Source organism: Strongylocentrotus purpuratus, unplaced genomic scaffold (assembly GCF_000002235.5).
Source record: "Strongylocentrotus purpuratus isolate Spur 01 unplaced genomic scaffold, Spur_5.0 spur5_scaffold_11, whole genome shotgun sequence".
NCBI classification, from domain to species: domain Eukaryota; kingdom Metazoa; phylum Echinodermata; class Echinoidea; order Camarodonta; family Strongylocentrotidae; genus Strongylocentrotus; species Strongylocentrotus purpuratus.
This window is the reverse complement of record NW_022145596.1, coordinates 12,842,155-12,866,687: the sequence shown is the minus strand read 5'-3', so window position 1 is coordinate 12,866,687 and position 24,533 is coordinate 12,842,155. Positions and strand designations below refer to the sequence as shown.

Here is a 24,533-nt window from a genome sequence, read left to right as displayed (position 1 = left end):
TAAAAATAAGTATGTACCTATATGTGAAACATTAAAGACGTTGCAAATTCATCTATTTCTTGAAAGAAAGTACATGTAGGTGGAAGTAAAATTAGTAAACAAAATGCTGGTATTTCTTTTCAGTAAGACTTTAATTAATTGCACACAAACAAGAAAAGAAATCGTAGCAGTGCTGTGTTATTAGTTCACTGGTTTTTAGAGTTGTCTGAAATGGATCAATCAATGAAAGTCATATGTCAAATCAGTCTTATTTGTACAGGAGCTTGCAGCTTAGTGCCCAGTGTCAATAGATCAATAGCGATATTTACACAATCTTGGAGAGAGATAGAGAGAGAGAGAGAGAGAAGGAGAGAGAGAGACCGAGAGAAGAAGATAAGGAGAGAGAGTGAGCCTGTCAATAACCAGGGTCAATAATTCCTGGCATAAATAAATACCATGATTATTAACAGTACACTGCCTGTCTTTTCACCAACAGTTTTATACATTTTTATACCTGTAGGCTGTTCTTCACAATTGTATTGAATTAAGAACTTTACTGTAAACAAAAATAGTGATACATGTACCTGAAATTTGTAAATTTTAATTCAAATTCTCACTTCATATCTTATGCTGATAGCTTTGAACATTCAAAGAAATGTTTCTTGCTTTTATTTATTGAAATGCAAAATACCAACACGCCATATGATGTAGATCTTTAAAAAAAAGTTAACTGTAACATTCAAATAAATTGTCTTTTATAACTGATATTTCTATTGGTCACAGACACAGGATAATAAAGGGAAAACTTACACGAAAGTGATACAAATGGTTTGACAGAAATTAAGATCACATGACTGAAGAACACTTTATTTATTTAAATGCAGCATAATTCCCTTTAAACTCCTAGGAAATGATCCGCAGTCTCGTGCAGATCTAATTGGCGAATGATCAGCTTGTAAATGAAATCGTAACAATGCTTGCTTTAACAGTTGCGGGTCATTTTCTCTCGGCAGAAAAGCCTTGTGTTGCCATGGCAACTTGTATTGTTACTAGGCCTACTGACGTCTTAAGTTGACGGCAGTTTGCATTTGATGATGTTATTAGTCTTGAAGTTCCACAGGTGGATGTATGCTCAGTCTCCCTTGCAACGTGCATCTTTGTCTCGTGTGTCATCTATTTTCCTCTATAATACAGTGAAACATGCTTGAGCAAACACCTCTATATGAATAAAGACCACTATCCTGTTTTCCTTGAGGTCTTTTCTTTATACTAAAGTAACGTGTGCATATAGACCACTGTCTATAAAGACTGCTTTCAGTGTCTCCCTTGAGTGGTCTTTATATACAGGTTTCACTTTTTCAATAAAGAGACTGAACATAATTTTTAATGCTAAGTACAGTACATCATATATTTTCTTGATTTTTTTTTTATTAGATGATTGCTAATTAATTGTTATGTTTCTCAGAAAAGGTTGATAGGCAGAGGCTGTATTTAAATGAGAAATGGTACTTAAATCATATTTAACTATAAATATTCAAAGATTCACTTAGTGCATCCCCTTCTCCACCCAAAATGGGCCCTTACTAGTAGTGTTATTCCCACTTTCATGAAATGTGCCCCAGTGCCTTTTTCTTTTGATCATATGTGGTCACATTGAACCTAGAATGATCTATGAACAAATATACAAAAAACATAAAACTGGCTTGCTGGAACATTTTTTGTTGTTGTTGCCCCTTTTTGTTTAAAATATACATTTTTCAAATTTTCCTGAAAATTAACAGATGAATGAATAATTTGTATTGAGGCACTTTGCAAAGACGTATGCATTAACTTTGGTTGTATTACGAAAAAGGTCTTTTATTCTTGTTTTGGTTAAAATTAATGCATAGATTGGACAAAAGATGCTTCTCCCTGAATAGATAAATCCTTGTGATAAACCATTGCATTCACCTGTAAAAGGTAATACAAAGTTTTGGGAAATTTTGGAATTGGGCGGATAGTGATTCTTTACAATTTTGATATATTTGGATGCCCCTGTGGATGTATTATAAGCGCTAGAAAATGTAGCCCCTAAAATAATTCAGCTTTCGAGCAAAATTGAATATAACAATTTACCGGTGCTCCTGGTAAATTTTGATAATTTTTTTAATAGCGCCTACGGCCGAACAATGGTAGCTGCGAACATGAAATTCTCAGAATATGTAGTTGTGGTATATAATTTCTAAACGGGAATAGCGCATCGGTCGATTTTTGTCAAGAAACATTGTTTTATAGGTTGGTTGGTTCTTCGTTTAGATGGCGCTCTTCAATCTCAAAGATTATTTGCGCCAGTCAATTTCGTGTATAGCTTTGGCGTGGGCTTTGGAAATCAAGCCCACGAGCGACTTTCCTTGGTGAAATGAAATTAATAGTGATATGGTTTTATAAAAAAAATTTAAAAAAAAAAAAAAAAAAAAAATGCAATATTAAAATTGCATAAAATGCACATAAAAGGCGAGATGGGAGTTAGTTGCAATTGTTCATGGAAAAACCGCAAATACTTCATTTTATATATTATTACAGGATCGACATAAGTTAAGGGGATCCCTGATAGCTTTAAAAGCTATCTAAAACGATTAGTATCGTATATGTAACCCAATAATTCACGAGTAAAAATTGGGTTAGACATCAATAATTGTTTCAGATTGGGGTTGTTCAATTTAATCCTTTCTTTTAAGAGACGTCTATCTTTGTCGTATTTTGTACAATAGAAAATAAAATGTTTAATTGTTTCATCTTCTTGACAAACTTCACAAAGACCAGTATCGTGTTGGTTAATTTGAAAAAGGTAATAATTTAAACTGCAGTTACCTACTCTTAGTTGTTGTATCAAGCATTCTTCTCTGCGAGATAGGCCTTGTCTATGTATGGGCTTTGAAACGTCGCTATGCAAAGCATATAAAAATCTACTGTGTTCTGCTTTGTCCCATTCTGCTTGCCATAATTTGTTATAATGGATCAAACGAGAGGCTGCCAATTCACTTCTTGTATTTGGTATAACTATGTCTATACACCTTTTCATGGCTCCTTTTTTGGCAGCCCGATCTACGATCTCATTGCCCCTAATATCGCAATGTGACGGAATCCATTCAAAAGCAACACAAACATCCTTAAATTGCAAAATATTAAGTATGGATAAAATTTCATTTACAATAGCACATCTAATAAAGTATGAATCGATCATTTGTAAAGCTGACAAAGCTTCGCTAAAAATTACCACCGAAGAGGATTCAATAAATGTATTAATCCACTCTAGTGCCATTAGTATGGCCACTAGTTCTGCTCTCATAATACAGACATGGGATAATCTAAAAAAATTTACCACATTATAATGAGACACATAAAATGCGGCTCCTGTCTTCCCATCCTCGAGTTTAGAACCATCTGTATATATATGTAAAAACCCATTCCATGAATTTCCAATGCTATCTAGAACAATCGATTTTATTTCAAATGGAGGCATTTCCTTTTTTTGCACTTTGCCATGGTGTTCGAAAAACACTTGTGGTCGTGCTAACCGCCATTCTGGGATTTTCGGCAATAAGTTGGTTTGCCCTTCCACCACTACTTCGTCTCTAAAGGATCGCAGTTTAAAAGGTCCTTCTCCTATCTTCCATTCTAAGTTATTTAAATCATAGTCATCACCCAATACTTCTTTTGTTGGGTGGTTTAAAGTACTAGACAGTAAATAAACTCGAAAGTTATCATTTAACAACCTTCTACGATATCTCAGAGGCAGCTCCCCGGTCAAAACTTGTAAAGCCTCCAAGGACACATTGTGTATTGTGCCTGTAATAATTTTTAAGGCTCTGTATTGGATAGAGTCAAGTTTTTTTGTTAAAGATATACAAGCAGAATCATACATTTCACTCCCATAGTCCAAAATGGATAGGATAAGTCCTTTATAAATCATCATCAAAATCTCATACTTACTTCCCCAGGGGGTGCCGGAGACACAACGTAGCAAGTTTATTCTTTTCTTACATTTATCAATGATAGAATCTATATGGACAGACCAAGTTAAATTGGAGTCAAACATCACACCAAGGAACTTATACTGCTCGCATATAGGCAGATTATGTCCTTTTATTTGTAGAAGAATATCTTTCTTTTGTTTGTTGGTAAAGACTAATACTGCAGATTTGGTAGGGGAAACGTTTAACTTCCACGTCCAACACCATATCTCAAGCTCATGCAGGGCCTCTTGTAATTTCCTGCATGCCAGCTCTAAATCCTTATTTGAACACCAGATTGCAATGTCATCAGCATAGCAAGATAATTTAACATCACTTACATTTATCTTGAGATCATTTAACATTAAAGTAAATAATAAAGGACTTAATGAACTTCCTTGCGGGATTCCATTTTCTAACGTGTAGTGGCGAGACATATAGTTATTTATCCTCACATTAGAAATCCTACTCAATAGAAATGCTTTTATAAAAAGTAACATTTTTCCACCAATGCCTAAGATAGATAATTTTCTTAGTAGACCTGTTTTCCATAGCGAATCATATGCTTTTTCTAAATCAAGAAAGACCGCTACGGTATATTTTTTACTTTTCAAGGATATATGTATGTCCGTCTCCAATCTCACTAAGTGATCTTTGACATTCCTATATTTGCGGAAGCCAGATTGAATAGGATTTAATAGTCTGTTTTTTTCTAGAAACCACGTCAGGTGATTTTTTATCATTTTTTCCATAATTTTAGAGAATGTTGATATCAACGAAATCGGCCTATAAGAGGTCACTTCAGTCGGATCTTTTCCGGATTTCAAGATTGGTATTTGAATAACCTCATACCACTGATGTGGAAAAAGTGAGATTTTCCAAATGTCATTATACAAGTTTAATAAATACACGAGTGCCTTGTTCGGCAAATTCTTAATCATAATTAAATAAATATCATCCTTACCGGATGAGGAGTTTTTCATCTCCTTTAAAACATTCCCCATTTCACTCATGTTAAAGTCATCATTGATACAATCATCATCATTTGTTGAAGAATTATTGTACAAGATATTTTCGTTTTCATTTTTAGTTACGGAAAGTGATTCATCAACCGATTTAAAATAGGTTGCCATTGCATTTGCTTTTTCCTCAGATTCTTTCAAGATATTTCCGTCTACAAATAGATTGTGAAAGATGTGCTTGTTCATTGTACTGTCCCGCATTCTTTTAACCTGTTCCCAGACTTTCCCAATGTCTGTAAATCTATTCATTCTACGGCAGTACTCTAACCAATAATCATATTGAGCTCTCCTGATTACCTTCTGAGCGACAGCTTTCTTCTTTAAGTATTTCTTAACATCATTTAGATCATTTACCTTCTTAACCTGTTTTTAAGACGATTTCTCTCTTGCACCGCCTTCTTGCAGGCATTGTTCCACCAGGGATTTACTTTTCTTCTCTTGGCAATCTGCACACGCGGAATGCACTTGTTCGACGTTTCCTTGATCACCTTAACAATCACATTGTATCTGCCTTGAATGTTTAGTTCTGCACCAAGATTTTCATATCCTTCTTTTCTCAATGCCTCTTCAATTTCTTCTCTATACTCTTCCCAATTAACCTTTCTAAAAGACCATCTCTGTCCCATATTCTCACCCCCTGGTCTATTGTACACATGTTTAAAATTTAAGCAAACCAGATTATGATCACTGCCAAAATTATTGGATAGTACTTTCCACTCTGTATTACGTGCTAATTCTTTCGATACTAAGGACAAATCCAGATTTGAGTATGTACCATAATATGGGTCTAACCTTGTAGGAGATCCATCATTTAATAAAACCAAATCATTATTTTCTATAAAGGACTCCACAGTTCTACCGTTTGTGTCTAATTTGTTGCTCCCCCATAGAGGATTGTGACTATTAAAGTCGCCTAGAATCAAATACTTCCCCGGCACATTTCTTATCATGTTATTTAGATCTATCAGTTCAATCTTTTTACACGGATTATAATAGTTGAAGATTGAGATAACTCCGTTTTTACAAAAAATATCAACTTTTTGGTATTCGGCGTTCCTGGGTGTATCCATCGCCTGAAAAGTGATGTCGTTTTTTAAATACATCACCAAACCACCTCTTCTGCCGTCCGGCCTGTTTTTACAAACACAAACGTAATTGGGTATAGACAAAACATTAAAATCGTTAAACCAAGTTTCTTGGATGCACATTATATCTGGGTGAATACCTAACAAATTGTTATCAATAAGGGAAGATAAAAAGTTTGCGCCATGCGCCGTCAAGCCTTGTGCGTTCCATTGTACAATCAATAGGTCTGATATGGACTTATTAGTCAGTGAGGCGACTTTTTACCATTTCCATGGTAATGTCTACCTTCAAAATTTCTTTGCCTGCTCTAACTACCGCTTCCAAGAAATTATCATCATTACTGGACTGAGGCAACTGTCGTACCACAAACAGAATAAACATAATCAAATCAATAGATGTCATATTTACTGGAGTTTGGGTTGCAGTTTCCTTCTTTGTTTTTCGTACTGGAATTGGGATCTGGGAATGAGATCTGGGTATTGCCCTGTCCCTTTCTTCCTGTCCCTTTCTTTCTCGTACTGTGTGTGGGGTTTGGGCCTGAGGGTTCGGATTGGCTCTCTGAGGATTCGGATTGGCTCTCTGAGGATTATTTGGCCTTGATTCTGTGTAATATGTTTTTTGACAGGTTTGTTTAGATTTGCACTACCCATGTCTTTCTGATTATCCATGTCAGTAACGGCATTTTCATGTATCTGTGCACGATGGGCCTTGGCCGCTTGGGCATAAGTGAGGTTTTCCTGTAATTTTATTTTTTGAATTTGCTTCGCCTCTGCATAAAATTTACAACCTTGGTAAGCTGCAGAGTGGTTTTCACCACATCTGAGGCATTTAGGGTTCTCCTTATTTGGGCAATCTTCGAACTCATGTTCTCCCCCGCATCTAACACATCGGATATTGCCTTTACAAGTTTGCCTAATGTGTCCGAATAACTGACATTTATGGCATCGCGGCACAGGAGGGATATAGTCATCCACTTGCTTTACCTCATACAGAAAATGTATGGACTCGGGTAAGTTTTTACCCTTGAAAGTGAGGAGAACGGAAGGGGTTGCTACCATTTCTCCTTTGATCTTCTTCATAAATCTTTTAGCGTTCACTACATTCTGTTCTTTCAAAACTTCCTCTATTTCCTCGTTACTGATTTGGGGATCAATCTTGTGAATAACTCCTTTAGTGGTTGATTGGCTCCCATCGTATCGTGTAACTTTCACATTAATGCCCGCCAACTGGGTTAATTCCAACAGTTTGGGTATTTGGTTTTCGCTCTCACATCTCACAATCAACATGTTTCTTTCTTTTACCATATCTTTTACTCTGCCTACAAGATCATGAATTTGTTTTACAACCTTCACGGGGTTGGCTCGATCTGCACACATTCTTATTCTCCAATCCAACAATAACTACTTTACCCTCAGAATGAGTTGGTGTCGAGCGGGAGAATTTGGGTATTTTGTTATTCTTTTCATGTAACACTCCATCACTATTGCTTCTAACCCTTGGCCTCTTTTTCGATTTTTTGCGTACTGCCGTTTTCCATGAACAATCTGCAATGTCACTATCTTCCAGGACCGTAGTACCGTCAATAGATTGCCAATATTGCCAATATCGATTATGAAGTATCAACAATTTATCACTGGTTCTTCTAACTGGATCCCGTGCAGGGCTCCAGTTTCCAGTGGGAAATACAACATAGAACCTGACACTATTGGAAATAGGGGCTATATTGGCAATCTATAGCTTGATTAATATCTTGACCTTGAGAGGGAGCTATACAACATAAAGAGTTAATTATTTACAATTCCATAACTTTAGACTCGGTTTCAACTGCGACAACGATCACTGCATATTGTTGGATGGCTTATGCTTCCAACATGTTCATTTAAACCAAATTCATGACCCCATACCAAAACTTTGTATTACCTTTAAGAGTCACTGATTTTCATTAGCAAGAATGCAGGTTGTATACATTACCTGTTGCTTTGTTGGGGGAAAGCTCTAGCTATTTAGGGTTTCACTACAGCTTTGTTTGGCAAGCTTGGATGAGCTATAGTGTGATGCATGCATACAATTTGAATACAGTAAATGGTCTAATTGTACTCAAGATAGTTGATATTCATAATTACACATGATAAATTTGTTTGCATGAACTCCATGTGGCTCGTGGTTTGATGTACAGACCGTGCATAATTGTACTTAATTTCTGGTAGGATAATTAAGTGTTAGTATTACATTTTATTATGAAGATTTATAAAGTATGGAAGGGAGCTGCACTGGAAGCATTTTGTTTTCAAGTGGTATTGTTTAAACTTTGATTGAGATCTTAGAGAATTAGTGCTTTCTTGTCTGAGAGGTAAACATTCTTTAAATTGTGCGTGTTTGGCAAAAGCATTGGCAAAGTCTATACATAACTGCTCATGTCTTGCTTCTTATGAACGTAGATTGCACATTTCCAATGCTGCTTCATAACTCTCATACTGACGTCCTAAAATCCCTTAGGAGTAATTATTAAAGGGAAAGTCCACCCCAAAAATAAGTTTGTTTCGATAGAGGCAGAATAATAAGAAAATCAGGTGAGTGAAAGTTTGAGCAAATTCTGAATGAAAATAAGAAAGTTATGAATTATTGAAGTTGTGATCAATCAAATACAAATTGGCAACTCTGTGACTTATTATACGAGCTCTCCTTCATTTGCTTTGTGCATAATATTCCATAAAATCATGTTTTCTTCGTTATTGATGACGGAATATATATTTGTTCCTTGCAGGGGGAGTATAGAAACATATTTGCAATTATTATATTTAGGGTGCATGTATGGTTGAAATTTTTCTTGAGGGAAAATGAAAATTTTAGATTTTTTTAGTACTGAGCAAATGGAAGTTGAGCTCGCATGATACGTCATAGAGTTGCCAATTTGTGTTTGATTGATCACAACTTCAAAAATCCTAACTTCCTTATTTTTAATCAGAATTTGCTCAAACTTTCACTGACTTGTTTCTCTCATTTTTCTACTCCTATTAAAACTAACTTAATTTCAGGGTGGACTTCCCCTTTAAATTTTCAGTTCTGAAACTGGGCTGATGACATTTCGTCACAAACAAATACGCTTTAAACTGATGAGATAGAATTATTTATGCCACATGTATGGCATGCTCTTGATATGCAGATAATATCCAATGCTCATTAGATTTTAACCGTGTGTGGTATGTTCAAGATTGCTTACCGGTAATTACATTATCAATTATAAGGGCATTATTTAAAAAATGCCAAATATAACCAAGATGATCCACATTTTTATGCTGTGAATGAAACTGAATCAGTCAATACTACTATCATGTACTGATATTCCTTGAAATGCTAGAGCGCCGTAATGGAATGTCAAGTCTGACAGACATGAGCGCCGTACAAGAACCCACTATTATTATCATTATTAAACATAGTGGTAATGTAACTAATTATGTTCATTAATTTTTACTCACTTTTTCATGAATTCTTATATGATTTTTTCCACTAGGGCATGAGGAATTGATCAAGCAGTTGAGTGAGAGGATGTCAAGACCGTCCCCGGAGCTACAGGCCTTGAGAAGTGAGCTACAGCAGACGAGAGAACAGCTCAGTCATGAGAAGGCAACAGTACAACACATGGAGGCTCAATGGAATACAAGGCTACAAGAAGAAGTACGTGATAACTTTGTGATGGATTTTGATTCACGGGCCCAGATTTTTATGCCAAGCATGGGGAACTTTAAAAGAACAGACATTTATACTGAGAGTATCTTCTTCTTTCTCCAATTAAAAATTAAAACTCTTTTTGTTGTAATTTCAATATCCCAATGGTTTAAAAGAAAAAAACATTTATTCCTTTAAATGCTTCTCTAAAACAGGTATCGTTTTGAAAAATTATGTTGCTCATTCTGCCTTTAGATTGAAACCAATGAGGAACTACAGGCTGTCAATGAGATAACTTCTCTCATGCGACAGCTAACTGATCTCAAATTGGCACTACAATTGATTATTCAAAGATTTAAGTATACCCATGGCTTAAAAGAATAAGGATATCTTCTTAAATTTATAACTTTAAACTACTCATATAAACAAGAGTTTCTCTACTTTAAATGATAAATTTGAAATTCCTCGTTGTAATTTATCATATCACTCCAAAAATATTATTACTACCTTCCAGATTGAGTCCAACAAGGACCTACGGCACAGGCTCTCAGAACAGACCAATGAAATGGCTTCTCTCATGCGGCAGCTAGCCGACCTCAAATTGGCACTGCGTCAGACACAGACTGCTCTCAATAACAACATCTACCATCCAGACAGGTATGGATGGGTCTCCATGGAAACAGAATTTAAAGATGATAATATTATGTAAAGATTAGAATGTGCCTGTCCTTGTTTCAGTGCAGATGTAATGATAAGCCTTGTATAAAGGACATGGGGTGGTATTCCGGTAGCGCGTACTAAGTTAGCGCATACTTAGTTAGTTCATACTTTTATGGAGTGCCTGTTGCAAACTAATTTACCCTGTACAGATTATTTTAATCCTTCAATGAAAAGTGTCCAAAAAATTAATTTTGCACTGAAATAGGAAGAAAAAGATAATATGAGTATACACTAAATTTCAACAAAGTCCTTGGTAGATTATCTTTATCATGAATATTGAAGGAGGAAGATGAAACCTAGCATTCCATAGAAGTGTGAACTAAAATTCTTGTTTAGTCTGGACTTAGTCCCGGCTTAACTTATGAGAATACCACCCATGTACATTATAATGACATGTCTGAAAGAGTAGATTGCTTTCAAATACCATCAGTTGCTTCATCATGCTGTTTGATAATGGAATTGCATGTTGTGAAAAACTGTTTTTTACTCTGAATTCTGTATTATCAGCAAATGATTGTAAAAAAAACATCTTTCATGATTTCTAAACATTCTGTGTGATTACCCGTGAATGATTTTGTGACATCAAACATTCATGAATCTGACCTCTCGAAAAATTAGTAAAGGGACGTGTGTTATGCACAATGGTTAGGGCTGCTAGCCCAATTTTCTTCTTTTTGTTCGATGATGTGCATTTACACTCTTTTAGCAGTGTAACTGTTTGGTCTTATATAGAAGATTTGAATTTTGAAAAAAATTGATTTATCTAAAAATTGGCTAGAATGTACTTTAAAAAATATTTCTACTTTCTTTGCTCCTTCAGGAATCTGGGGTTAGCTGTAGACGACACCCTCCACAACAGCAATCTAGGTAACGACATCTACATGGACACCTCCCTTCATCGTAACACACTGGGTCCTGAGCTCCTATTGGCCGATTCCAGCAGATACCAACTGCCATTGGACGATTCAAACAGCGGGGAGGATAGTGAGTCGCAGGGTGGAGATTCCATTGCTTTCATTGAACAGACCAAGGCAAGGTTCAGGCAGCTAGAGAGGGAAGCTGAGGTGAGAGGAGGGAGAGGGGCTTTATTGCTTTCATTTTAGAGACCAAAGCGAGGTTCAGGCAGCTACAAAGAAAAGTGAAAGCCATCATTAATTGTATTACTGAGAAATCAAAGAGATCTTTTTTCTTTTTTTTTTGATTTTACTAAAATAAATTGACATAAATTACCGGTACTTTGCATGCTCACATCGGTAACCTATGGATACTAATAACATAGCTGACAACCATTTTTTATTCATGAAGTCGACCATCAATCAAAATATTGTCATGGAGATCTGAACCAAGTTTTCTGGAAACCTTTGTGTAATAGCATACAAAGTGCATTATACTGAAGACGTGACTAATCATTGTTTCTGCGAAACCCCCAAACACTGTCAGGGGTTCATTTGTATACAAATAATACACAGCAGTGAGGGCATTAGTAAGAAATTACCCACACAACGTACCTTTGGAACAGACTAACACGCCCGAGGCGCTAGCCGAGGTACCCAAGTTTTGATGGTACCGAGTGTGGGTAGTTTTACTAATGCCCGAACAAAATTATCTGTTTTATTTCTTTTATAAGATGATGTTTTATTTGTTTTGTAAAATAATATTTTAGGCAAATGTGTTAGGCAAAATAAATGCCTGGTCACGTGTATGCTCTCAACCAATCATTTGATTAGGATCTGCTTCATCATCTTATAATTTTTGTTGTTGATTCCTCTCCCTGTGTCTTTCTTTGTCTCAAAATATCTCTTTCATTCTCTCTCTCTTTCAGCATCTGGAACACAACTATCAAGATCTCCAACACAGGATGAGTGGTGCAGGAGGGTCCTACCAAAGCCCCGGCCCTGAATCACTATATTCATCCACCAGACCACCTTCAGGTATGAAAGAATTTCATTCATTCAGTCATCAGTTTGGTGATTCATAGAATTATCATTGGCATTTTCACCACAGAAGCCTGTATAGCAATACAGGTATGAAAGAATTTCATTCATTGTTTCATTCATCGGTATAATCATTCATAGAATTATCATTGGCATTTTCACCACAGAAACCTTGAATAATATTGCTTTAAATTCATGATCAGAGAATTAACATTGTTAACAACTTTATTCAGAACTCTTAGTACGTTTGTATAATGATTTATGTTGAACATATCAAGCACTTCTACAAATGCATAAAAGCCAGCTGGTACCTGTAATGAACAAGTTGTTTGGAAGTCGGACCCATTTTGTATACACGTATGCACATATGTGTGCATTAATCATTTATGAAAGCAAATGCAATTAGTGCTTAATAGTTCAATTTTTGTTTTCCTCACAATTTTCAATTTCTTTCTTTTTTCAATTCTTGATTTTCCAGATATGCGAATGTCAAGGATTCCTGATCAAAGCTCTCATCTACCACTAGATGGCAGCAGACAGGCTTTGAGGGAATCCACTCACAGTCACAGCTCTCCCCATTCCAAACATCCCAAAAAGCACTCAGGTCCACACAAATCCAAAGCTCGAAAGGAAAGATCCGCTGATGATAGAACAAGACTTGCAGAAAGTTCTGGAAGTAAGCAAGTAGGAGGTCCTGCTCTAGACCACACTGATCGCAGGATGTCTGAGAAGCGCACCCGGTCATCATCATCGTCCTCGTCCTCATCTTCAATATCATTAAAGTTAAATACATCTGACCTGGGAGGTCCTGATCGGAAGGATGATGCCATGTGGATGTCACCTGGCACCACAGCAGGTTGGTTCATTGCTTAAGGATGTTTAATTGTATGTCGTAATCATAAGGGTTATAGCTTCTTCTTTGCCACACTGTAAACATTTTACGTATTTTCACACCAAAAAATTTCATGATGCATGATGCATGCATCTTTGTTTTTGTTTTAGTTTTAGGATGAAATCTTTATAGATCAAAACCATGTTGCAAAACCTTGATTCTTATAGTATCTTAGACGATTTGCGTCATTGAAGAAATTTGCAACCCATGATGTGGACATTGATAACAATGTTAGTATAGACATAGCAAAATAAATTGTAGTACAAATTGGTTGTTTTTGGATTTAGAATACTGTACATGCATTAGATCACTGGATAATCCTTGGCCCTCTTAAGTAGCTCACACTACCTTTAACAAATCTAGTAGAAATCTATTACATGTTTTGTTTTTTAATAATCATAGCAATGTCTATATCCCTCTCTTTAGTATGTTGAATAAATCTAGTCATCTGATTGGTCGAAATTGTAGTCGTGATTTTAGCCATGCCCGCCCACTGATCAATAGTTTTTTTAAAGATGCCCCTTGCCCAGGGTAACGGGCCGCATAAATAAATATTTGCTGAGATCCCCATTGGTTTACGTGTACAAATTTTCTTGGTGCGAGCGGATACCATACAGTGCTTTTTGTCTGCGATTCCCGAATGATCGTAACATTCAGGCAACATTCCAGCAAAGATTTACAGATGGTGTCTTCGATTTTCTGTGATGTTTTAACCAGACTTTACTCAAGAAAAGGACAAGGTAAGAATTCTTTGTAGATTTGTTTGTGAATTCGGTATATAAAAGATATATCGACTGCCTTAATATTCAGCGCGGGTCATATCAGGATGTGACGTCCCCTTGAGCCTATAGAAACAGCGATGCCTTTAATAGCAGTCAATATATCTATACTATCACATCTCCTACAGGTGCAATAGGTGAAGGAAACCTGTCCCACCTCAGTGACCATTCTGTTCCTCAAGCCCTAAGCGATGATGAACAGAAGAGAGCAACAGCTGAAGAGAGAAGACGCAAAGAAGAGGAGGAAAGAAAGAAGATGGAAACTGAAAGAATCAGACGGGAAGAGGAAGACAGGAGACATGAGGAAGAAGAGAGGAGGAGAGAGGAGACGGGAAGAGCTAGGGCTGATGAAGAAGAGAGAAGGAGGAGAATGGAGGAGGAAGAAGAAGAACAGAGAGCTTGGGAGGAGAAGAGAAGAAAGAAGGAGGAGGAGAGAAAACGGAAGGAGCAGGAGGCAAGGGAGAGGGAGCAGAAGATGTTAATGGAGCTTCAAAAACAAGAGGTTATTTGTTTTTCTCTAAAGTATTAAAAATAGATTTATAGGGCATGACTTTCAATATCATATCTTGTTGTACTATACCATACATATACCATATTATACAACACCTACGTGGATCCTTGTCGTTTGATTGGAGGATTGTTGGTCACATGATATTCAATAGATGTTATATTGCACGGGCGTGCATTTCTGGTTATATGCAGAGTGCATTTTTGGTTATATGCAGACTGCATTTTTGGTTATATGCAGACTGCGTACCTCTCTGCCGTGCGCGTGTAATCGAGAAGGCTTGACTCCAACTTTAATTAATATAAGGAGTAAAGGATAATTTGTTGATTAACGTTCTATTAGATCTTCTTTGTTGTTGTATAAAACAAATAATGAATGTTTTTTCATTCGTTCAATAGTGCAAATTTTTTCATTCATTGAAAGATTAACGTTAATTCTATTCAACTCGGCTGACGCCTCGTTGAATAGAATGTTAATCTTTCAACTCATGAAAATATTTGCACTATTGAACTCATAACCATTCATTATTTGTATACTGTATCGTACATGTGGAGTGCAACTGCAAAAGATGAAAGCAAAACAGTTCCTCTCATAGCTCATATGGAGTTATTTTGTTCGTTCTTTTTTTTTCATACATACAGCTTCTGCATACCGGGTAGCCATTTTTAGGTTTAGATCACTACCGTACTTCTTGCAAATTGTCACTCTATCTATTGCTTATGTTGGGCTGTATTATGATAATGGTAATTTTCACAGCCTTCAAGTAATAAATGGCAGGTGTTTAGCAGGATGAGGAAGGGAAAGTTGAAAAACTCTGATGATTCACATTTAAAAATCATGTCTGTCCTTTCTTTGATTTTCAGTCAGGTGCAAGCGGTGGTGTTCCAGAGCCAAAGCAAGATCATTCAGCTGGCCTGAATGACACTTATGAGTTGGGAGATGATGGAAAGAAAGATGAACAGGAAGAGAAGAAAGAGGAGGAGGATGGTGTGAAGATCGACCCGGTGATGCAAAGATACATGATGATGGTGCAACAACGCAAGCAGCAACAGGATGCAACTCCCGCAACTCAAGAACCGGAAGTGGTAGGAAAACCTTCTTTGCTACATGTAGCTGTACTTATATCATGATCACAGTGATGTACCCTAGTGCAGGAAGACATAATGTGACCATATGATCCAAATTGTACAAATAGTGCATCAAATCAGCATTTAAATCATTTGCAAGGATTTAGGAAGATAATTACATTCAAAACCTAGACATAGTCCCTGACATTCCATTGAATCCCTCGTTTATGTTGCTTATTATTCCTTAACATTTTCTTTCAAATTCATTTGACTCATGCACTTTATTCATACTTGATGATTTAGTGATAATTTTGTCGAATTGTGTGTGAGAATTCATTTTTGTATTGTTATCAGAATTCAATATACTTTCTGTAAGTTTAATGAGAGAAACAATAATATTGGTTAAATGCTAGTTTATATTTCTTGAATGGTTCTGCAGAGCTGGTAGATTTATAGAAAGGGTTACTTTACTTCACCTGTGTCTGCTGTTTTGTGATGTTTTTTCTTTTCTTTCGTCCTGTCCTTAACAGATTCCAGATTCGCCTCCAATCAGTCATAAATCAGATGGAACGATCTCAGGGGAAGAGATGGAAGGAGGGGTGGAGGAAGACCCAGCTAGGTAAGAGAACCAATATTCATGAGTTTAATGCCGGACTGCACTACTTATAGCTACTTGTGCCCTCTATATATCAAACAATGCCTAAGCAGTACCCTTGGGGCCCCCATGATCCCTTTTTCTTATGTTAATTAAGAGCTGATTTGATGAGTTAACCACCTGTCAGTGACCTTGCAGGGAGGTCTAATTCCTCCTGGCCAAACTAGTGCAGACAGGCTTTAATATTAAAAACCTGTCCAAGTATTATTTTCTAAAATCTGATTAATAAATAATGAAGCTATATTTTTCTAGGATTTCAAAGCCATATATTGTTGTCATGATTTGTTAATGGAAATATTTCCCTCCATAACTTTTTGGCTAAAATTCAAAAGAGACTCTGTCACTCTGCTGCCAAGATTGTTTGAGGGGGGGGGGGGGAGGGGGTGCCAATAATTGCCACTCCCTATTATCTAGACATCTTTTCGTTCAGTATATTATGATCATCCTTTTCCTTTGTTCTACAGTGCTGGCAAAGCCTCTGATAACGATGATCCTTTTGGAGACTGGTAACATACACTTCATCACTTCACTTGAGATTACGTCTTTTGGAACTCATTTTATATTATTTTTTCTTTCTTTTGAGTTTGTAGATTTTAAAATTCAGTTCATCCATAGGTTTAGAATTCATGAAATGTGTGTTGATATAAACCAATGGTGCTGTAAGTGGTGTTCTTCATACAGTGAAAGTGAATTTTTACTTAAATACGATATATTGTCAAGAAATCCCTTGTCCCAAAAAACCCTACCTGATTTTGTTTTGGTAAACTATCTCTCTGTACAACAAAACTTTTTTTTCTCTTAAGAAAAGTATATAGAGTCTTGAACAAACTCTGTTTTTATTTGAATTTCATAAACACAACAAGAATTCCTCATATTATGAAAAATTTGCAAGAGATGCAACATAATGTTGCTCTGTAGATAGAAATCTTTATAAACTTCTTGCTATGAGGAATTGTTCAAGGAAATCAATCATATTAGTTAGGATTCACAATTATTCATTTTATTGCAGTTGATACAAGAAAATAATTTAGTGGTACAGTAGATGTTTGCTATTAGAAGTGATGTTCTTGTTGGGGGTAATTATTGAATACACTGTATTTATTATTGAATATTTCATGATTTTGTAATTGAAGAATAGCGATGTAAACAGACATACTAAAGCTTTTCGTCTTGCACTCAGAGGAAATCGCAAGAATTAACAGAAGGCCAAAATCAGACGATTATAAGTGGAAGGTAAAGGAAAAAAGTGTGCCAAAATATTACAGGCTGTGATTGGCTGCCGGAAAGTAGACGTGAAGCCAGTCATTTTAATGAAACTGGTCTGTAGCAATGCTAGCTAGATTAACACTAGAGTTCTCACAAACTTTTTCTGTTGGCATTCAATAGGTTCAGTAAGCTGATTATAGGCAGCTTTCAGCATGCCTGGATGAGGGAAGTTTCTTGCTTGGCTGAGATCTATGAACCAAGATGAACAGAATTGGTCAGCTCATTCTTGATTCTTCAGTAAGTGGTGTGTGATAGCAGAGTTGGCTATGTCTGCTATTATCAGCCGCGTTGTTTGCTTACATGAGCATGTGGGTTGTGAAAGCACACTGATCTGATGGTTTCAGATGGAAGTGGACACATGTTGGTCGATGGGATCTGACAATCTTGGAGTTGTACGCCCTAGGTACCAAGCTTCACATCAACACTTGAATTCATAAATTACATTGCTAATCTGTGTGATAGGGAGCACATCTCTACTGACAGATGAGACCATTCTGTGTGTAGGAAATGCTACTCGCAGCTTGATGGTAGTGTAAGTGTTACAGACAGCTTGTTTGATCTGCTTTTCAAAATTTTTGGAATTCTTCCCTCGCCGCGTAGTTTCAGGTAGACAGGGTATTTGATAGTCTTTATCTGTTTGTTCAATTGACGTTGCATTAGATAATATGATCCGGATATCCGTTCTTATACGCACGATATTCTTAATATGGTCAATCTCAGCGGCAAGTTTGCGGTCAACGAGCATATTGATTACCTGGTAGGTTAATTTTGTATCGGGTAGGATTTAATGGAAATACGCACATGTCGGCTAATGCGATTTGCTAGTCTTCGAGTTGTACGCCATATTTACCGAGCGTCACTTAGCGATACGGCAAGCATTTTTATTGACTTATGTGAATTATACTTAGTCCGATATTGAGCAGTTTGTCCTGGCGCGCGGATTGGGATTCGGAATTCCTAACTCCAACATCAAGCGCAAATGTCTGATTGCCATGCATGGTCTTCGGACCGATTCTGACATTCACATTAGCGAGCCTGAATTAAAGGCACCCGCGTCATGATTTTAAACCGGAATGATTTATACTAGCAAAAAGTTTGAAAAGGTTTGAAAAATTTGAGACGCATCTGAGTTTGACCGCACTGTCAGTTTCATTAACATCATGTACGCACAAGTAGATAGTCTCACCGTTGGGTCCTATACTAGCGAATATTTGAATTGGCTATCACAAAAACATGCATTTGTTGATACAAGCACTAATCTATCGCTTGCAATGTCTTACAGTAGCGCAGCGTGCATGAATTTTCTTGCACATCTCATTGCTCTCCACCCGTCATTCCCATACACAATCGAAATGTGATGGAATGTGGTGGCTTGATGTACCGGTAGAGAAGTCAGCGCACGGTTTCTTTACTGCCATTTTTCGGAAACCTACATTGTACATGTCGAGACTCGTTTAGTCCTATCTGACACAATTGGCCTAGCGGTAATCAATGTTCATTGCAAACTTGCCGCTGACAGTGACCTTATTGAGAGTATCTTAGCGCGTGTGAGAATGGATATCCCGATCATATTATCAAATGCACAGTCACAGCAGAATTAAAAAAACAAATGGTCTTTGGGCCTAGCAAGACTACCTAAAACAACCGGGATGAGTGAAAGTTTCCAAAAAGTTTGAAAAGCAGATCAAATTAGCTGTCTGAAACACTTTCACTACCGTCGAGCCGCGCACGTTATTTACTACACACAGAAGTATCTCATCTGTCAGTAAAGATGTGCTTCCTACCACACAGATTAGCAGTGTTACCTATGAATTCAAGAGCCGATGTGAAGCTTGGTATCTAGGGCGTACAACTCAAAGATTGTCAGATCTCATCAACCAACACATGCACACTTCCATCTGAAACCCTCAAATCAGCTTGCTTTCACAACCCACATGTTTGTGTAAGTAAACAATGTGGCTGATAATAGCAGACAAAGTCAACTCTGCTGTTGCACACCACTTACTGAAGAATCAGGAATGCGCTGACCAATATTGTTCATCTTGGTTCATAGTCTCAGCCAAGCAAGAAACTTCACTCATCTAGGCATGCTGGAAGCCACCTATATTCAGCTCACTGATCCTATTCTGTGCCAACAGAAATAATTTGTGAGGACTCTCATGTTATTCTAGCTAGCATTGCTGCAGACCAGTTTCATTAAATGAATGGCTTTACACCGACTTTCTGGCAGCCAATCACAGCCTGTTATATTTTGGCACTCTTTGTTCCTTTAACTTGCGCTTATTTTCGCTGGTTTTGCTTTCTGTTCATTCTTGTGATCAACTCTGATGAGTGCAATATGAAAAGCTATAGTATGTCTGTTTTTGCTACTATTCAAATATTTTATGGATATGCAATGCTTTTGAATTGTAAATAAATTTTAATCATTATTTATTGTATGTAAAATAAATCGGAATATCTTTGAACTAAAACGCAAGCTTTGTAATGTGTATTTATTTTGTTTAGTGGTATGCTCTCTTCTCTTTGAATCTTAAGATGTGATAGGATTTATTAAAAAAGATACAACTCAAATAATTTGTTCACTCGATTGGAATAATTGATTATATTATAGTGAAACGTTTATTTTTGGGGTCTTTTTTCCATTCAGGAATTGTTTTTAAGAATTTTTAAAAAATTTATCCCGTCACATCTAAGATTTTTAAATGACTTGACTTATTTTCAAGCCCTGCTAGAGCTTTTAAAAATTATCTTGGACTTCCTTTAGAATATGCAGTGCGTCCCAGAAAAAAAACTATTGACTCTGCAAGTCCCTGCTTTCAAGGTATGGTTCAGTGGGCATGCAAGGCAAAAATTGGTACCCTTTTCAATTACAAAAGAGGCATTTTTTCATTGCTTGAGGGCTATTAATAAGCCAGTTCACGGTTGCAGTCTGAGCATGAGCAGATAAAGGTCATTGCAGAACAATTTTGAAATACACGGAGACGAAATACTGGATACGTGTTCATGAAAGTTATGTAACATTATTCATTCATGCACATTCAGTGCCATCCATGATACACAGGTGGAAGTATTCTTTGAAAAGGGGAAACAAAGGCTATTTATATAGCACCTCCATCGCTGTAGGAGTGATTATTTCAAAATGTAAAAAGTGGGACCTCTTCATGTTTTTAAGATCTGTGGATATTCGGGGTCATTGCAGTAATGTGCTAACCGTGAACTGGTCTATTGGTTTTGGGAAAATATTGAGGGTGCAGGATTCCGCCATCCCAGAAAATGTCACTAATTGCTTTTTGGAATGTACATCATCAAACAATGGAATTCTTGCACAATTTATCAAATCTTACAAATGGATTTTGATTTTGATATTATTAATGCAATCAAAGAATCAGTTATGTACTTCTACTTCATGAAAAACAAATTATTTTCTCCACAACCGTTGGTTTTCAAGTTTTGTTTTTCTTTCTTTCTGGGACACAGTGTATAGGGTGTTTAATATGGTTGAGGTTGAGGGTTTATATGCATACTAATAGTTGCTTGGTCTAGAGTTAGGCCATGTAAAATTGATTCCTTGTTTCTCAACCAGACTTTTTTTCTTCTTCAAAGTAAGGGAGGTCCATGTAATTCAATATTTGATATGTTAAATCGCTATTGGATCAATTTTTTTTTAAAACTCGAATTAAAACAAAAAATGCAATATACTACTTTTATTTTTAAATCATTGTCGTGCATTTTTTCAAATTCTTAAACATTTCATTTAATAAGAACCTCCCATATAAGAAATAAATAAATGAGGAGAACAAATGGAAAAGGGGGTCGGAAACCAGGAATCAATTTTATTTGGCCTTACATTGGTTAATGTTAAAATCTTACTTCATCACATCACATCAATCAATCAGGTGATGACAGGGAATGTCCAAACGAAAAAACAAAACTAGAGAGAAGAAAGGAAACAGAAGCTGAGCAACCGTCACAACACCAAACAACCTGATCACACTCGGCTTAGTCTACTCACAAGTCCCTCTTATACTTTTGCCTATAAAGTTGGAATACATTTATTTTATATCTCTTTTCCTGAAGTGATAGTGATATTTTGTTTTTAGACAGTCAAGAATATTAATACCTAATACAGGCAGTGTACGCATTTTTTCATCATTTATATCACTTTTTTCTTCTATTTTCAGAATTTTATTGATCAATCTAATGGATCATAAATATCAGTGGTGTATCTAAGGGGGGGGGGCAGAGGGGACATGTGCTGCGGGGTCTCTTGGAGGGGCGCAAAAATCTCAAAAGAGAGGGGAAAAGGGGAGAAAAGAAAGACGATATTATTTTAAAACTAAGGATTACATGTGCCCCCCCCCCTCAAAAAACAGGGCAAATTACATCAGGAATTATATTTTGACGGTTTAAAATAGAAGAAAAAAAATTATAATGCTCAGTCACTTTGCTCCCTCGCATAATTATGTTGCCTCAGGATCTTTTAATTTTGCGTCCCAATATAGGATATAGTTTATAAATTGCGTTTTTAGACGCTTTGCTCCCTGCTATAAATTAATCAGCCTCTTGTTAAATATCCCCCCCCCCCCCACACGGGACATAGGATAAAATAATGAAAAATAAAAGTGAACCGCCCGGTCTCTTTTCTCTCTCGCTTGGATTTTGTGGAGAGATGGGGCACAACTGTAGTGTTCGCCCAGGCGTCACTGGTAGAGATTGATCAATAAATTTCTTAGAAGATATAAAATTAATCTTATCATACTGTCACAATCACTTAATGAAAAGTTAGAGAATTTTTGTCCAACTATATGGGCAACAGTTTATTTCACTCACACATCATACTCACTTGAATGAATAAAGTACACAAATAATAACAAAACACAGAAATATTCATGTACTTCATTACACAAAGGCCATCATTTTTGAACTTTTTCCCCAAGTGAAATTAATACAATTAAAACTGAAGAAAACAAATATTGTTAATATTTGTGATTATAGTTATGACTTGTATCAAAGGTTTTCACATTCTTTACTATATTTAGAGTCACTTTTTAATGAGATTTCTTTTTTGAATACTTTTCTTAAAACAATACAAATATTTAATCATATTTTCCCTTCTTGTAAAATCAAGGCATCAAAATCTATGCATAACAATAATTATTTCAGAACACAACAGTGCCCTTGTCCATTTGCAGTTGAAATTCGAGGGCATCTTTTTTTTCCTTCAAACCCAGATTTATGAATCATTAAAGGCACTGGCTAATGAAAGATGTGCAGAAATGACAGTGGCGATGCACAAAGGTGTTGTTCAGAATTCGTTATTGCCACCCACAGATTTTGTGGACTTAATATGATCACAAAAAAATGAAATCTAATTGAATATTCAAAGCGTTATTATGTTTCAATTTAATGTTAAAAAAACCTCGGTCTGGTACAAGTCATAATTGTCATAATCATGTTTTTTTGCAGTACACGTACTGTTTGCATTGGTCTAAATAAATTTTAAGACCTGTGTGTAATGAAGTACAATGTTATTAGTTGTTTTATTTATACATTTACTACATTCATAAAATTATTCTATAAAGACTAAAATATTCAAGAAAAGTGTATACACCCTATGAAAAACGTTAGCTATTCTAACATCCCTAGTACCCTACACCGTTGTCATGGAATTAATATTCTGAATCTATAAATTATCACATAATGCCAACTCTATCATTACTCGTGTTTCTAATAGAAATTTGTAAAAAAAAGTTAAATTAAATTATTCCATTTTTTGTTTAGTGTATTCTTAACTTTTTTGCAAATAGTACTAACGGACTATATTGACATTTCTTATATACTGTTTATTTATAGCATCAAACAAATATGATATATAATGCTATCTTGTAAAAAAAAAAAAAGTAGAAATATCCAGGGACTGGAATTGAAGACTAGTCGTTAGGGGAAGTCCCTGTTTTCTCAGAGGCGATGAGAGGTGAGGGTTATAAGAGGAAGTGGTCCGGAAGGAACCGGGGCAGTTAACAGGCCAGTCTTTGGCTCTGGTACAGGTGCTTCAACATTGGAGAAGTTCAAGGGCTCATCAAACACCATCTCTCCTTTTCCTTTCCTCTCTGCTCTGTCCTTCATGTTCATCCCGTTTCTATAGAAATGCAGAGTATTCTTTAGGCAGTTGTGTAGCTACGGGGGAGGGGGGCACTTGCCCCCAATCAAATGGCAAAAAAAAAGTGGTTACAGTGGGGGAAGAGAACGTGAGATAATATACGGAGATTAAATGCTTTTCAAAGATGATACTTTTATGTGAATAAGTAGCGTGGGGAGAATATACTAAACCTTAAATGAAATCTGCTGTAAGAGGTAGCATTTGGGTTGATCCGATCTGCGTTCTTGATGAAGTGTAGAGGAGGAAAATGTGGAGATAATAAGTGAAATGTAGAAGACATAAGGCAAAAGAGATGGTGTCGGTATAGCCACAATCAGGGTGCAAAATCATTTGCACTTGGGTCCAAAAATGAAGTATGCAATAGAGAAGTTTCATCAACCCCAAGTTGTTCATCCATACCCTAGGGTTAATACCTTGCAATATCCTGGAGGAAACGATATTGGTTATCATTTTATGAACAGCAACACAGCAGGGGTGGTAGGCGTTACGGACACTACACAATTTCGTCATTCCTAATTATGAAATTATGAAATTATCAAATCGGACATGCCCGCAATGACGTCAAATGCGTCATCAAGCCACGTGACCGTATTACCTTTTTTCGAGAGGCGTAGCCAAGCAAGCGTGGGAACTGAAAAATGGATGGTTATTATCATTCTTTGGGTTAATTTAGAGATTTTCTGAAAAATCAGAGGCTGGAATATTAATATGTAGAGGTGTATTCATGTTTTAAAAGTTATATTAGTTGGGTTAGAGTGGCCCTTTAAGAATTCTAGACTTGCTCTTTGGTCAACCATGCACCCCCCC

General features: G+C 36.4%; 1 protein-coding gene across 1 annotated transcript in view; it reads left to right on the top strand.

The window, feature by feature from the left end:
• Positions 1–20,037, top strand: part of LOC578491 (oral-facial-digital syndrome 1 protein homolog) — a 41,845-nt gene extending 21,808 nt beyond the window's left edge. Inside the window, exons 16-24 of the mRNA XM_030980675.1 lie at positions 9,591–9,754; positions 10,260–10,402; positions 11,286–11,529; positions 12,288–12,396; positions 12,878–13,255; positions 14,199–14,572; positions 15,442–15,663; positions 16,176–16,264; positions 16,765–20,037. Coding sequence (XP_030836535.1) covers positions 9,591–9,754; positions 10,260–10,402; positions 11,286–11,529; positions 12,288–12,396; positions 12,878–13,255; positions 14,199–14,572; positions 15,442–15,663; positions 16,176–16,264; positions 16,765–16,810 — 1,769 coding nt within the window. The 3' untranslated portion in view covers positions 16,811–20,037. The remainder of the gene's footprint in view (positions 1–9,590; positions 9,755–10,259; positions 10,403–11,285; positions 11,530–12,287; positions 12,397–12,877; positions 13,256–14,198; positions 14,573–15,441; positions 15,664–16,175; positions 16,265–16,764) is intronic.
• Positions 20,038–24,533: the final 4,496 nt, after the last annotated feature.